The 16,279-nt window shown below is 44.7% G+C and overlaps 1 protein-coding gene across 1 annotated transcript in view; it reads left to right on the forward strand.

The window, feature by feature from the left end:
• The window catches only part of MAML2 (mastermind like transcriptional coactivator 2), a 205,591-nt gene that overhangs the window by 177,895 nt on the left and 11,417 nt on the right, over positions 1-16,279 (forward strand). The window contains exon 3 of the mRNA XM_031616146.2: positions 15,243-15,446. Within this exon, the coding sequence (XP_031472006.2) occupies positions 15,243-15,446 (204 nt within the window). The remainder of the gene's footprint in view (positions 1-15,242; positions 15,447-16,279) is intronic.

Below are 16,279 nucleotides of genomic sequence, written 5' to 3' on the forward strand. Positions count from 1 at the left end.
CCTCAGTTTGGATGAGGGTCTCACACCACCACCCCAGTGTCACAGCACTCCTAGGACACACCTGGCCCAGTTATCACCATCATCCTGTAAGAGATGGGAAGTGATATGATGAGACAGGACACAGGTTGCTCAAGGAGGCTGTGGATGCCCCATCCCTGGAGGCACTCAAGGCCAGGCTGGATGTGGCTCTGGGCTGGTTGGTCTGGTGGTTGGTGACCCTGCACATAGCAGGGGGATTGAAACTACATGATCATTGTGGTCCTTTTCAACCCAGGCCATTCTATGATACTATGATTCTATGATTTTGATTAGGTCTCACAGCACAGAGTGGATCTGACACTGGAGGATATGTTTCCTTCAGCAGGAAGGTTCACCTCTGGATGGGGGGACACCGCAGATTTAACTCCTGGCACTGTTGTGAGGATGGCAGCAGGGATGTTGGGAGCATCTGAGCAGCTAATCAGCACGCTGGGAATGGCATGCTGGAAGCATGAGCTCTGCCCAGACTCATTTTCCTTGTTTCTGAGCTAGCTCAGAGCTATCGCAGCATCTCTCTGAGGTACAACATTGTGCAGATGTCTGGAAGTACCTCCAGAAGTCACATGGATGTGCTCTGTTAAAAATGGGAAGGAACTAAAGGTCCTTGCCAGCAGACTTTAGAACTGACTATGTCTTAATTTGTCCATGGCAGAGTGTCTTACTCAGTAGGTGAGAATTTAGCTATGAGTATATTGAGTAGCAGCCAGCTTGGAACATGAGTCTAATTTACTGTAACTCTTGCTACATTCTGTCTGATCTCTATCAGGCTGAACAAAATGTTTTTAAAGTGTTTTTGTAGGGTTGAGTGACTTATTCAATAATTTATACCATTTTGGAGGGATTAGAGGATGAATTTAAGTCATCAAATAATGTCATTATGGCTCAGTGGCTACATTCTTTATCAGGAAAAAAAAATCAGTTGTAATTACACTCAAAAAGACAGAGCCCCTTTATTCAGCCATTCCCCCAAGAACAATGATATCAAAGATGTTGATAGGTCTCTCAGCTGTACCGAGGGCTGTCCCTCTTTGTTAGGAAGGAATAGATCAGCTGCCATCTGCTTATCTATAAAACCATTGTGCCATTTATGCCACATATTTTCAGCGTGCATTTTTCATGCTTCTAAATATCTGCTCCTTGCAGAGGCATGTGATCCTCCTGTGTGCAGAGCTACATGAATGCCCTGGGAAGCAGGAGGGGAGCCCATGGCCTTGCTTGTGTTGGTGGGAGTTTAATCTTTAATTTCAACAGTTTTCCCACTTCAAGAGCTCATGGAGCAAAGAAAGGGCACCGTCCCTGTGACTCTCTGGAGACTTTCACTCACACCAGATTGTAGGGTGTGAGTCTGGCCCTTAGGATATCTTTTTCCCTTTATTTTCATTTATCTAAAATAATAGCTGCTGTAGCTAGGGCACTGTGTCTCAAGAAGGCTGTGCTTTCCCCTGGTGGGCTGAGAACTGCATGATTTCATTGGAGCCAGCTTATGTCTAATGCTGGCAGACTAGGGGTGTAACCCAAAGCTTTCATTTTCTCCTTAAAGGTATCCAGCAAATCGTGAAATCCTGCTCACTTGACCTCTGAGCTGGCTTTTCAGACCAGCTTTTAGCAGCTTAGGAAGACTTATCTCAGAGAGGAAAATCAGGTCATGCAGTGTTTGTGGACAAAGACTAGATAAGTCTGATTTGAGCAAGGGAGGAAAATACATTAGATCATCCCTTATCCTTGCAAAATGACTGTGTGCACAAGATGGGCATTAGTTGGAGTAATTCCCCCAGAAAACGTTGGGAGGAGCAGGCCAGAAGGAAGCAAATACATCTGTGTGAGGGTGTTTTGATTTGGAGTTCCCTGCACATCTCCATGTCCCTTAGTGACAGCACCAGCCACAGTCAGGCAGGACACAAAATGCAAGTTCCTATTAAAATCAGGAGCAGTGAACACAGGGAACATTTAGTTTAAGATCTAAATGCATGTAGATTACTCCTATGGTCTACACTTGAACAACATTCTGCTGCAAGCTTTCCCTTCCACATGATTCAGTGTAATAGGACTTTTCTAAAACACACTTCTCCTCATTCAAAATGCTGCTCCATGGCTGTGTCTTTCCAGGTCTCATACACCTTGCACCAACAAGCAGTGAAACCTGGAAATCCCTGAATTACGCAAGAAGAAGCATTCCCCATTCACTCCACCCATGCTTTCACAGGTTGAGCTCTGAAGGAGATTGGTCTCTGCATTCCCCAAGTTTGTTGTCAGTGCCATGGTTTCTGCAGGCTAAATGAAGTGATTAAAGGCAGGTTTGCTGCCCTGTCAGTACGTTAATTTTTTTCAGAAGTGTAAGGAATGGAAAATATTATGTTGGTGACTCAAGAATAATAGTATTATTCAGCCTTCTTGTCTGGTAATGGTTTTGGCTGTACAGGGCTTGTAGGAAACAATGGCAGAAGAAGTTGGTATTTTGGCCCAGATTCACCATGGCACTAATCTTCTCCCACGGCACTAACCTTCTTCCTAGGGCTTCCTAGGCTCTCTGGTTTTCAACCAGACCATCCCAAACAAAATAAACTTCAGTTCATCCTCACAGCTGGGCAAAAGAACGGTACTGCAAATATGGGAAATATCTTTATGTGGGACACAATGAAAATACTCAGAACTGCGTAGAAAAGTATTTGAAGTGTAATTATGAGGAGGGTCTTTGAATTTTAGTGATATCCCTATTATGTCCAGAAGAGAAAATTAAGACATGTAAGCATATTGCTTCACAGAATCACAAAATCACCAAGGTTGGAAAAGACCTTCAAGATCATCCAGTCCAACCATCCACCCATCACCAGTAGTTCTCACTAAACCATGTCCCTCAACACAAAATCCAAACGTTCCTTGAACGCCAGCCTTGGTGTCCGTGAAATTTCAGGCTCCTAAACAGGACAACACAGTATCATTGAATCGCAAAATCATAGAATGGCATGGGTTGAAAGGTTGAAAGGAACCTTATAGGTGATCCAGTTCCAACCCCCCTGCTATAAACAAGGTTGCCAGTAGTTCCTGTCCATTGCATGTCTATGAAAGCAGGGACTGGTATTCAAACAGCTGTCTGAATCACTCAGCACTGCCGTGAATTAGATGCTATAGTAGTTGCGACACCTAATTACCCATGTAGAGTAGGTGGTCCAAATTGGAGTGCACAGCAGAACAGCAAATGTGGGTTGCTGCTGTCAGATTAGATTGAGATTAGATAATCAACCCTATATTTTCATTAGATTCAACTCAGATTAGTCACACAGCAATTATTATAGAAAAGCATAAGAGGCACAGTTAACATTCCTATTATTAAAATCAAGGAAGTATTTTTACACAGCAAGATCTTTCTAGCAAGGAGTTATTCCCTGAGTTTGATACCTCTTTAGTCTGGACAACGAGATGTTCTGCTCTTCAGCATGCCAAGCTTAAATCCACCCTTTGCTAGCCCTACCCATCCCAAGCCATCTAATTTGCATAATCACACATATTTCAGCATCCATTTGAGGTACTGTATGCTGTTGTTTAAAACTCACATTATTTGCTGTCATATCATTTCTATATTGTAATAACAAGAGGTTCACAGCAGTTTAGAGATGCTTTATCAAGACTCTTGCTAACGTTAGTACTATTTATGGAGATTCTTAGTGTCAAACCAGCTTCACCTCCCAAATGTCACATCAGAATTCCTTGCGGCTCAGTTTCGAGTTATTATCATGGTATTCTAAATAATGTGATCTCATAATCACAAGGCTTTTCCCTTTTGGTGGAGGTAAAATCTTCTCTGTCAGAGCCTCCTCTTCCGAATCCATGAAGTCTCCATCCTGGTAGACTTCTGCCTCCTTCATCCAAAAAATTGACCAGGAACTTTTGCGTGTGTCCCAGAGGGAAGATCACTTGCAGGAGCAGCTATTTGCTTTGAGTAAAATTTAGTTCTGTACAACACAGTACAAACCAGTGAGCCAAGTAAGTCACATTTAAACCATATTTTGAAGCTAAAGGAGTAATGTACTCTCTATTGCCCGAGACTGAATCAAATGTTTGCTTTTAAGGGCAAAAAAACAAGTGAACAAGCAGAACAAATATGCAGACTTATAATATCTGAAATCCTACATAACCCAACTTTGCAGTCAATGAATGCTTCTCGCTTGTCCTGAATTGTTGTCGGTCTGTCAGATCTGCAAAAGGATGACCTCTGGCCAAGCCAAACCAGGCCAAGCCAACTCTTTTTTAAAAAAATAATAAAAAAATCTCTGCTTTCTAAGCATTTGCATAATGTAGTTTAACCTCAGCCTACATCAATGTTCTCTCTGAGCTATATGGTCCAACACATCTCAACAGGCATTGTAGATGCCTATGAAAAGCTCCTTATTGTACAGCCTTCTCCTCAGCTCTGCCACCAGGCAGTGGGAAGGATTTACTCTGTCACCTGAAAATCCTGAGAGTAAATTGTAGGGTTGTGACCTGCAACAGGTTGCATCATTCTCATGTCTGTTTGTTCTCTTCCTTGTGGATTGTACTCAGCCTCTTCAAATTGTTGGGGAAAAGATGAGCAGTGTGATGTTCACCAGAAATTTCTTTATTAGTTGCTTCTTATGTGGGAATCACCACAGTGCCATGTGAGGATGATTTGGAGGCACAGACAGTTGCCTTTGCACTTTCCCCTGCTGAGGACTTGTGATATTGTCCACCTGTTAAATGCAGCTCTTTCTAAAAAAAGGGAGATAGAAAACAGGTCCTTCACTGCTCTTGCACAAGAATAATGCAAAGTAAACCGAAGAAGCCCATTAGGGTTTTAATTGGCATCCACCTCCCCATTCTCCTGAGTTGCACTTTATCTGATAGCTGGAATGTGGCAGGCCTTGGATAGTCTCTTTTCATTTCCCACGCTGCAAGATTTGGGCAGCAAATAGCTTAAATAAACGCCAGAAGTAGAATTCCTTCCGACTTCATCTGATTTAAGGAAGCCCTTTCGCAGATAACTCCTCCCCAGCATGTTGTCCAATAGTCCCTGGTGGACTGAGCTATTTGGCCTCTGTACTGGCTCCATTTCAGATTTCTGAAGGTTGGACATAAAAAACAGAAGAAACTAAGCACTACATCCACGTACTATTGGACATTTCTTTAAGCTCAGGGAGATGCCTGGCTCTCCTTGAAGAGCCTGTGCCATTGCACTGTGCTTAGTGGCCTTCTGTCACTTTCAATTAACCTTTTCTTCTTGAGACGCCAGATAAAAAAGAAAACATCTCTCTCATGTCCAGCAATGCTACTAGAGGGGCAGTGAGCAGCAGATGAGTTTCCACAACGGGGATCCTGGGCAGGCAAACTCTGCATGGCTGAAATCAGAGGTGGGTGAGCTCCATCTGGCCCCAGTGCCCTCAGATCAGCTCTGAGAGCCTCCAAGATACTCTATTAATCCACACTGCCTCCTCCATCTTGAGTGAAACCTGGTATTTTTCTCTTTGCAGTGAAACTGCTGCTGGTACAAACAGACCAAGGAAAGTAGTTCTGTCAGCTGTGGCTCAGGTTGCTGTGACTGTTGGAATCATTTTTATCACATTGTCAAGATATCAGTAGGGGATGGCTAGAGCCTAAGTCTCATGAAGGAAGATTTAGATTGGATTTAAGGAAAAAGTTTTTTATGATAAAGGTAGTGAAACAATGGCACTGGTTGCTCAAAGATGTGATGGATGCCCCATCCCTGGAGGTCAGGCTGGACAATGCTCTGAGATGTCCCTGTTCATTGCAAGGGAGTAGGGCTAGATGACCTTTAAGGATCCCTTCCAACTCAATGCTACGATCCTGTGATTTTATGAAATTAGTCCCCCTCAAATTACAGTACAGCAATGATTGCAGAGGTCGCTCATCAGGACAAGAGAAGGGTGCAGCTTGGGCTGTACACAAGTTGAACGTGGAGAGGATAGCTGGCCTTACTTGCTCATCTTGAGCCTCGTGTTCTGCACAAGTCCAGGGCTGTCTCCGGGGGGGATGATTTGCTCAGGGAAGTGGTGGAATCACCATCCCTAGAGGTGCTCAAGAAACACGTGGATGTGGCACTCAATGATGTGATTTAGTGATGGGTTGATGGTTGGATTTGATGATCTTAGAGGTCTTTTCCTACCTTAATGATTCTGTGATTTTAATTTGCTGCTCTCCCTGTGCCTGGTGATGCTTGGTCTCCAGCTTGGATGCTGATCTCTTCTAGCATCCGTCATTGTCCTGTGACAGGCAGCACGGAACAAAGAGATCAATCCCCCTACATGTCCCAGGGCTCCCACCCAAAGCTTTGATCAGCACATGCAGATGCAGGTCAGAGGCATTCCCCCTGCATTGCTTTTCAGCATTCGGCATTGTTTTCCACCAGAGCTGTGAGTTTAGAAAGCATATCCCAGGAGGCTCTGGTTTGGGGATGCTCGTGTTCTGGCTGCATATTCTCAGCAGGACAGCTTTGATCTTAATGTGTCTCTGACAGTTGTGTCACCCATGTTGTGCCCATTTGTATTCAAGTGTTTGGTCCCAGTGATGTGGTTTTTCTGTTGTTGTTGTTCTTTGTATTTAATTATTCTTTCTTCATTAAACATTGTGTTCAGGTTGCCTGCTCCCTCCTGCCCTCTCACAGAAAAGCATTTTGTGGTGTTTGCTTTGCTTTGTTTTGTTGCTTGAGGAAATTTTTCACATTACTTCACCATCTCATTTGTTTTATGATTGTTATTTAGAGGTGTTTAGACTGGAATTAATGGGGAGGATGAGTCCTAGACCAGGAGAGACATGGAAGGTGCAAAGAAAACCTAGATAAATGCCAATGGGAGAAGCTAAACTAGAGAGTAGTGTGGAAATCAGGAGGAAAAAACAACTACAATGATTTTCTATTGAACTTCGCATTAATGTTTATGATCAAGAAGAGAAACAGACTTCAGTGTCATTTTTAGAACTTCTCTGCAAACTGGGTGGTTCTGTGTGAGCACATCTGTATAAGAGTGCCTCCTGTCACCCAGTTCCCAACATCTCCTTTTCCAAGATCCTGTCTCTGATTGCTTATGCCTTTTCTGAGTGGGCTGAAATTTTCTGTGCTCTGTATCATCTTCAGGCTAGCTATTTGGGGGGAATGACAATACACACTTGGCAATGAGACAAGAACATCTGGATGAACAAGGTATGCATATCCACAGACAATATATACTCTCATTAAAGATACAGACAGATGATCAGAAGTGTTTCATTCAGTCACGTTAGGAAGTTCTCACTTAACTGGAAAGTACCACTCCTTCATGGAGAGCCTGCAAGCATGAATGTACCTCGCCCTGGAGCACCAGGCAGAACCAGCTCCTGCTTTAGCTGGAAGAGTAGCATCTTCAACCTCTCTAATTTGGTTTCCTGCAACTGTGGGATAAGGCAAAGGGCTTGGCTCGCCACAACATGGTTACTGCATTATACAGACACTGTAAATGATGATGCTAAGGTAGAGCAAATCAGTATGTCTCTGATCTTGTGAAAAACCTGATAGTATTCATTATTTATGTTTATTGGCATACTTATTTCAATGTTAAGTTAGAACAGAGAGCTCCCCATAGACCTCCAGGGTGCGTTTGCGGAGTCTCAGTGCTGGTACCTGCCTGAACCAGAAGATGTAACCTGACGTCATGCTGAGCCAAGAGTGTCACCATGTCCTCATGGCTGATGGAGACCTGGGGACAACTTGTGGCCCTGCTGAAGTCAGCTGGAGTTTTGCCATCAGCTCTGATGGAGCCAACATTCCTGTGCTGACATTTCACAACAACCTCCTCTGCTGAATTTTCAACACGTGCATGTTATTTTCATTACAAATAAATAACATCTTTCTAAGATGGAGACCTACATACGTACACTGTGCCCAAAGATTGCACTAAAAGTTCATCACGGTTGAACATTGAATCCATCCTCGAAGTCTCTGGGAAAACTTCAGATGTGAGCAAGCCCCACTTAGGCCGTTGAGGCTGCACACCCAGCGATCAGATGTCAGCTGGATGTTTGTGACTTCTGCAGAGCACACACACGCTCAGGGTTGGCCATGCTCAAGAGTTGGGACAGGCATTGGGCTGCGTGCTTGGCTTTTGGGAACGACGTCTGTGTGTCCATCCGCGGGCCATGGTACAGCACAGACAGGAAACGTGCCAGACTGCCTCGGCGGGAGGCTGCCTCCAACACGTGCAGAAGGGAACAAGAAACTGCTTAATGATTAATCACTGTCAACCTTTGTTCTCGTTAAAGACTGGCTTGTTGGACAAGGCTGGTAATGAGGCTCTGTTCTGGGTCTGTTGCTATGTGATTGTGCAAGAGCTGGAGCTGGTCCACGGTCCGTGCAAGACACAGCTCCCACTTTGCCCGATTTTAATGAGTTTGGGTGAAAATGTTGTTGTAAGAGTGCCTGCTAGTGGTTATAGGGCTGCAACTCTTCAGCAAGTGGCCGCCTCTTTCCTGGGGATTATGGCAAGGCAACACATAAATCACTGGTGGCTGAGAACCAGTTCACAGGGATCTCAGAGGGTGAGCGGCTCGCTTTTGGTGCTGAAAGGTAAAAAGCTGTAAAAGATTTCTAGGGAGAACTATGCAAATAACTATCTATGTGTAAAATTCCTTCTTCTGGCTTCTCACCCAAAGTGGAGATAGACCCCTGTGTGATATCACATCACCCATTTTTAGCTGGGAGATTGTGCACAGCATCATTTTTAATTATTTTTATCTGTAAACTTTTAAAATATTATAGTTCTACCTTTCGTGACAGATACTGAATTTATGCGGAATAAAATCACTGAGGCATCAAAAAAAAAAAAAAAAAAAAAACACCACACCATCTCTCACTCTTGTTCTCTTGCTGCTTCTTGGGACTCTGCAGGTATGCACTCAGCTTGTGCTGGGTGGCAGAACGCTGTGCCCCATGAAAGCATCCACCCTGCCCAGCTGTCCCAGAAGGAGCTGGCTGTGCTGAAGGACACAGAATCACAGAATCATTAAGATTGGAAAAGACCTCTAAGCTCACCCAGTCCAACCATCAACCCACCCCCACCATGCCCACACACCACGTCCTTCAGTGCCACATCTCCATGGTTGTTGAACACCTCCAGGGATGGCGACTGCACCACTCCCTGGGCAGCCTGTGTCACCACTCTTGTTGAGAAGTTTTTCCTGTTATCCAACCTGAACCTTTCCTGGTGCAACTTGAGGCCATCCCCTTTGTTGTTGGGCATCTGCTGCAGGAGAGGTTTCCTTCCAAACCCATCACTTGAAGGGTGAGTCCTGCCAGAGGCTGCAGAAATGTGGAGTGCACTCACTCTTGTCATGACCATTCCCAGCTCTGTAACATCTGGAGAGATGGGTCCACGTTTCCTCTTTGAGCTCCACTGCTTGATTTGTTGGAGGAGTGACACAGTGTTTACTTCTTTTCTCTGGTTGGACAAAGGCACAAGTATTTCTGGCAGTCAGCCTAGGCTTGTGAAATCACAAATGCTGGTGTCTGTGATTCCTTGTGCGTGTGCTTTGGAAATATGGCCCTGAAATATTTGTGCTGAGAACTCAGACTGTTCACAGGAGAAAAACACAGGAGATGGCCCTGTGTGACTGAACTTCTTATAAACATTCCAGAAAACTCCTGAATGGAAACATTTTGCACTCTTCTCCCAGCTCTGTCTATAGGTAATAGACACAGGAAAACAAGTCTCAGGATCTTGCAATTTTCAGGGTTTTTTTCAAGCATTATTTCTTCTAATTTCGTCTAACTGAGATTCTCAAATATACCTATGAATTTGATCTTGCAAGAACCTATAAAACCCTCCTGGTGGGATATGAGGAGAAATTCAGCCTATAACAATATATTCTACAATTCACTTGAGATGCTTTTAGGTCGCTCTGTTCAACAAACTTAAAAAGCCATTTGCCAATGCTTGAGTGTTCACAGTCACTCTGCCAGGCATCTTGCTTAGGTGTGACTATAAGCATCTAAAATTAGGAGTGAAGGGGAATGTTCCTATCATCTAATTCGGGCTCCTAACTCAGTTGTCTAAATTAGGCACCTAGAGCCTAATTATACAGCCTAGTGCCTCTGTGTAGTGAAGGGATTTGGAGAGAATCTGTTCTAAGCTTTTGGTTTTGGATCTGAACTCAGGAGATTCGCTTTTATGCTGTTAGTTCCTCAGATACAAAAAGATGGAATGAGTCTAAGGTGCTCAGCAAAGTACTGTTTTACACCCCAGTTGGGCTGAGCGAGCGATAAGGGAAGGGAGGACTGGGCTGGCTATGGTTCTGCATGGTCTGTGTTATTTCCAGCCCTGATACACAAATCACAACCTCAGCTGTTGCAAATGAGCATAACCCAGGAACTGCACGGGGCTCTCACAGGCGCAGAAAGCAGCCCTCTGCATTCCAATCAGGAGTGGGAGTTATTCCTAAAAATAAGAAAACACTTTTGCTTTTTCACTATCACTAAAGGAGCTCTCACTCTGCAGGCACCCTGCCACCGTCCTACTGCAGTTTTGCTTTCCTGCAGGCAGCAAGGTTAGTTATGAGGAAACATTTTTTCTCAAAAAGAGTGGTGATGCATTGGCACAGGCTGCCCAGGGAGGTGATGCAGTCGCTGTCCCTGGAGGTGTTCAGGAACCATGGAGATGTGGCTCTGAGGGACGTATCAGTGGGCATGGTGGTGGTGGGCTGGCAGTTGGACTAAGTGAGCATAGAGGTCTTTTCCAACCTTAATGATTCTGTAATTCTCTGGCTCTATGATCTCCACCATGCTAACTCTAAACATCCCATTAAGCCAATTGCCTAAATTACACTGAGTATGAATGGGGATGGAAGGCACAAGTTGGTCACCAGATGAACACCAGCTCTGGCCTGGGGAAGCAGTTTCCAGTGAGCCTCTTCTGTCACTGAGTGAGCTTCAGTGAATAGCTCTGAAGCCTTTTGCTTTTTTTCTTTTAATTCTCCTCCCTTTTTGACAGAAAATCTACGAGACCCAGGAGCCCGTCCTGCCACTTTAGTGCCAGCTCTCCTGGCTGAGAAGGCAGCAGCTTCTGCAGGCATTGTGGTTTAGCAGAAAATTGGCCAATTGTTTCTGTCCCACAAAACTATTCATCAACCCAAGGCATTTCAGGGAGTAGGAGGCAAAAGGTTTGCACACGCTTCTGTAATCAGTTGTCCCTATCAGCTCCTGAACAGTGAACTGGAGAAGACATTCAGGGGTTCCTGACAAGAAGAGAGGAAGGGTGAGGGCTGCAGATTTCTCTGGTGGTAGAGAAGTCCTGCCAACTCCTAACCATGCTGAAATCCCTCTCCAGCTGCACACTGCTATTACTGCTGCAGCATAAAAGCTGTGATTGATCCCCAGTTTTCCTTAATGATTCTGCCTTTACTAGCTTTGTGGAGAAGACCAACATGAGTCAACCTCAACATCTGGAATGATCACATAAGGGGCAACAGATTTAATACTCAGCCATACCCAAGCCCACCAGCCAGGTCTGCAGAATGGGGAGAAATAAATTGTGAGGAAAAGACTCATTCCCTGGGCAGGTAAAGCCTGTCCAAGACACAGCCAGGATGGGACAGCCCAGTGGAGATGCTCTGCTCCATTTGCCTGTGTTCCTGCCACAAATGGACTTCCTTGGTCCATCCACAGGGGCAGAAGGCCAGGCTTATTGTCATCTGCTTTGCAAAATGGGATTGGTGCTCCCAAGGTCTGCATGGCAACCATGCTGTCAAACAAACAGGTCAGGAGCCCAGATCTGAAGTTACTGCATGGAGTGACTCTGGAGGAGAGGAGAGGAGAGGAGAGGAGAGGAGAGGAGAGGAGAGGAGAGGAGAGGAGAGGAGAGGAGAGGAGAGGAGAGGAGAGGAGAGGAGAGGAGAGGAGAGGAGAGGAGAGGAGAGGAGAGGAGAGGAGAGGAGAGGAGAGGAGAGGAGAGGAGAGGAGAGGAGAGGAGAGGAGAGGAGAGGAGAGGAGAGGAGAGAAAAAAGGAAAAAAGGAAAAGAAAAAAAAGAAAAAGAAAAAGAAAAAGAAAAAGAAAAAGAAAAAGAAAAAGAAAAAGAAAAAGAAAAAGAAAAAGAAAAAGAAAAAGAAAAAGAAAAAGAAAAAGAAAAAGAAAAAGAAAAAGAAAAAGATTTATTATTCTAACACATATGTAAGTTAGAAGCCAAAGCCTCTCTTTATGTGTATGAATACAAGTCAGTTGCAGCAGGGAAAGCGAAAGGCAAATCCGATCTTAAATGCTTTGATTTACTGCTGATCTAAACATTTGAGCATAATGTCCTTTGTGGTGCTGGCAAACAAAAGCCCGGCTGTGCTCCCAGCTCTGCGCCATCTCGTCTCACTGTCCCTGCTGCTCTCCTGCAGCTCGTCAGTCCTGTATCTCCCAGTAACTTTGGTGAGAGATGTCACCAGTGGCAGTGAAACAACTCCTGGTCCACAGGGATGTGAGCGAGGGGCTTTAGGAAGAGTCCACAGCTCATCACCGTGCTGCTGGAGCTGCTCTGCCTCCTCTGCCTCCACCCATGGGAGCACGACTGGATGAGGAGCACAACGCGGCCTCATCGACTCACACTGACATTTCATGAGCAACACTGAAAGGACTGAATGCATAAAAGCAAACTGGCTCCGAGTCCCTGATTTATACTGTTTTCTCAGGGCCTTTTTGCCAAGCAGCGAGCGCATCGTGCCAATTGCTGTTAGAGAAAAGCTTTCTTTGATAGGTAGCTTGAATGGACGCTGCCCAGTTTATGTTAAACAAAGTCCCTCCCCACGGCTCAGAGGGGCTGGCAGGGGATAAGGGAGAGAGAAAAGGTTGGGCTTTGTTGGTCTGTTGTCGTTGTTGGTTTTGGGGTTGTTTTTTTTTAGACCGGACTATGAAAGCACATTTGGTGGAGCCTGCATTATCTGTGCAAAAACACAACAGATGAATTCTATTAATGGATATAACATGTGGCTGGGTTCAAGCTAGAGTGTCATTTGAATATAGAAGTCAAAGCCAATTTATTGTAACATATTTTTCTTTTCAAAATATTTTAAGAAAGACAAAAAAGTTTGCGCAACAACTTGGCAAGCAGGTCTGTTGAGAGGAGGTAGTTTCTATCTTGCAGCTAACATAAGGGCTGAAAAATGTGGCAGTGCTGAGCAATCCCGGATTCCTTCTGGAACCAAAGGAAAGTGTGCGGGATATAATTGTGTAAGAGCCCAATAAATTTTCAAGGGTGGGTTTGTAACACTGCCCTGGGGGCTGCAGGTGGCTCCAGAAGAAAGTCACAGTTTTTATTTCATTAGGAGACATCAAAAACTTGCATCCAGCTAGCTCTGCACTCGTGTAGCCCCATCTAAAAGCCACAGAATTATTTTAAAATAGAAATAACTCCAACAATCATTGTGTTTCTTCCATGCCAGATGGTATAAAGATAAGTTGGATTAGTTTGCAGTATGCATGTTACTGTGTGTGAGAGGGTGCTTTTGTGTGCCGAGCAAAAGCTAAGACGCGGAAATGAGCTTTCCTGGGGTTTTCAGAGTGATTGCCATCGGTGCCCTGTGCTCTGCTGGCCATGGAAGGCAGCCCGGCCCACCCTTCTTTCACTGTTGGTTGGCCCTTCTTTCCCCGGATGCCATGAGAGGCCGTGGTCATGGAGCAGGGCTTCACCCTGGGGCTACACCTCAGGACTGAGAAGTGCCACTCCATGGGGCATCACGCTGCCCTTGCCATGGATTTGCTCCAGTGCTGTGTCAAAATACGCTGCTGGATATCAAGTTATACAGAATTCACCAGCTGGTTCCTATGGTGAATTGCAACAAAGCAGAGTTCAGAAAACTGATGTTTCTCATGACAGTTGTGACCTCTTCAGTCCTGTTTTCTTGCAGCTAAGGAGCACCTGACTATCGAGTGATCCAACATGGGCTGAATATTTTTGTGGGCTAACACATTTTTGTGTGCTGATTGAGAAAGTACTTTTCCACATTTGGTGAAGATCCAAGTAGCAAACACTGGTGGAGCAAGTAGACAGAAAACATATTTCTGTCAACAGAAACCATGGTTAAAAGAAAATGAGCAACGTATTCTCATCCCATGTCTGTTTTCATCCTGAATATACAGTCTGGACTTCCCAAGTACCTTGCTCATTGAGATGACCTTTTGTCAACCCTTCCACATAAAATCACAGAATCCTCAGAGTTGAAAGGGACCTTTAAAGGTTGTCTAGTCCAACTCCCCTCCAATGAACAGGGATATGCACAGCTAAAACAGGTTGCCCAGGACCTGATCCACATGAAGCTGCCCATAGATTGAATATAAGGAAAAACTTATTCTCTGAAAGAATGGTCGGGCAATGAACAGGCTGCCCAGGGATGTGGTGGAGTCACCATCCCTGGAGGTGTTCAGGAAAGGAGGAGCACTTAGGGGCATGGTTTAGGGGGTAATATTGGTGGCAGGTGGACAGTTGGACTAGATGATCTTAGAGGTCTTTTCCAACCTTAATGATGCTATGATTCTATGATATGGGGAGGAGGAAGCATACTAAGATTCATGAAAAAGACCAGGGACCTTAAAGGTCCTATCCACTTACATATTTGTTTTATCAAGGAAGCCAGTAAGTTCTAAGCCTATTCATTTAATCTAATTGCTAATCTAGTGCTAATTGAAGACAATCAGCAATCTCAGAGACCGTTCTTGTGAGGGAGGTGAAGGGACAAAGGAAAATACCATCACTCACCCCACTGCAAAGTTGCAGCTTGTGACTTCTGTATTTTCTAACGGTAAATATCACTTGTAGCAATGAATTTTCTCCAGCAATGAGTCTCTAAACAATTCTTGCTGCTGCTCACCAGGTGGTAGGAACCAGCAGATGAAGAGTTTGTTCCCCTGTGGTCAAACAGGCTGCCATGCAGCCCAATGGAAGTTTCCTGAAAGGCCTGCAGGACAGCTCAGTTACTTCTGTTAATGTTTCCCAGGCTCCTGGTACAACATCAAGGTTTTCCACTGGAACCACCTGGCAAGTTTTCATAATCTTCCATGAGCGATAGTTACCCCATCCCTTACCTATTTTGTCAAAGCCTTTGTATCAGTCACTTTCCTGGGAGCCTGTGCACTGTCCCCTGCACTTGAGCAAATTGCATAAAAAGGATTCTTTCATTTTCTTGTTGCTTCTTATTATTTTCATCCTTCATGAGCCATTTTTTTCTGTTTCAGGATCAACATTCTGTGGTAGGTCAGGGAGCTGGCCCCACTCCAAACTCCAGTTCTTGCTCAAATCCAAACACTGGAAGTGGTTACATGAACTCATCCCAGCAATCAATGTTGAATCAGCAACTGATGGAAAAGAAGCAGGCTCTGCAACGGCAAATGATGGAGCAAAAACAACTCCTCCTACAGCAGCAGATGTTGGCAGAAGCTGTAAGCTTTCCAGTTCCTTATTTTACGGGGAAAAGGTTTTTTATGGAAATAATAGAAAAGAAAGATAAGACAGAGAAGAAAGTACCCAAGACAGAGGTCATGTTGGCAAAGCCTAGGCCTTCTAGAGTGTACCTCAGATTTCTCAGCACTTCAATGTGCCCTTTCAAAATGACTTCAGTTGATATGAAACAACTGAAGTATCAGAGCTACTGTAGCTTTGTTATAAGAACTAAGGATATGCTTGGTCCCAGGCATATGAATATTTTCAGTGGTTTTCCCTGTAAGATAAGCTAAGGTGCACTGCTGAACTGCCTTGACTCCAGAGCAAATCTAACTTCCAGGCTTGGCAAACTAGGCAGCGTGGTATAAAGGGCCTACGTGTAAGCAGGTACATTGACAGTAGTGTTCAAAACAAATCTGTGTGCTTGTCTGGGATTGCCCATGAGTTCTTCTTTCTCCATTCCTCTCTGTACATTTCAAGGTAATTGTAGCCAGTTCTTCTCTCTCCCTTGTTAACTGAAGCAAGGGGGATATGTGTGGTGTTGATGGAAGTGATAGACCCCAGAACCCACTAGTTTTGTTCTGCTAAAGTAGCACTGCCACTGATACCACGTCCAATCTGCTGAAGATGCTAGATGAGCATGGCCAATGCAAAGGGGCATCCCAGCTGCCCCAGGTCAGGGTGATACCAGAACCCCAGCCTATGACTTATGTACCACAGGAGAGCTTACAGCGCACACCCTTTCATGTTGGCATGGCATTTTGAATCCAAAACTTTCTCTTCTATATAAAAACAGATGCAGAAAAACTGGCATGTTTAGTGAACGCCAGGG

The sequence above is a fragment of the Phasianus colchicus genome, chromosome 1 (genome assembly GCF_987193195.1).
Source record: "Phasianus colchicus chromosome 1, bPhaCol1.hap1.1, whole genome shotgun sequence".
Taxonomy (NCBI): domain Eukaryota; kingdom Metazoa; phylum Chordata; class Aves; order Galliformes; family Phasianidae; genus Phasianus; species Phasianus colchicus.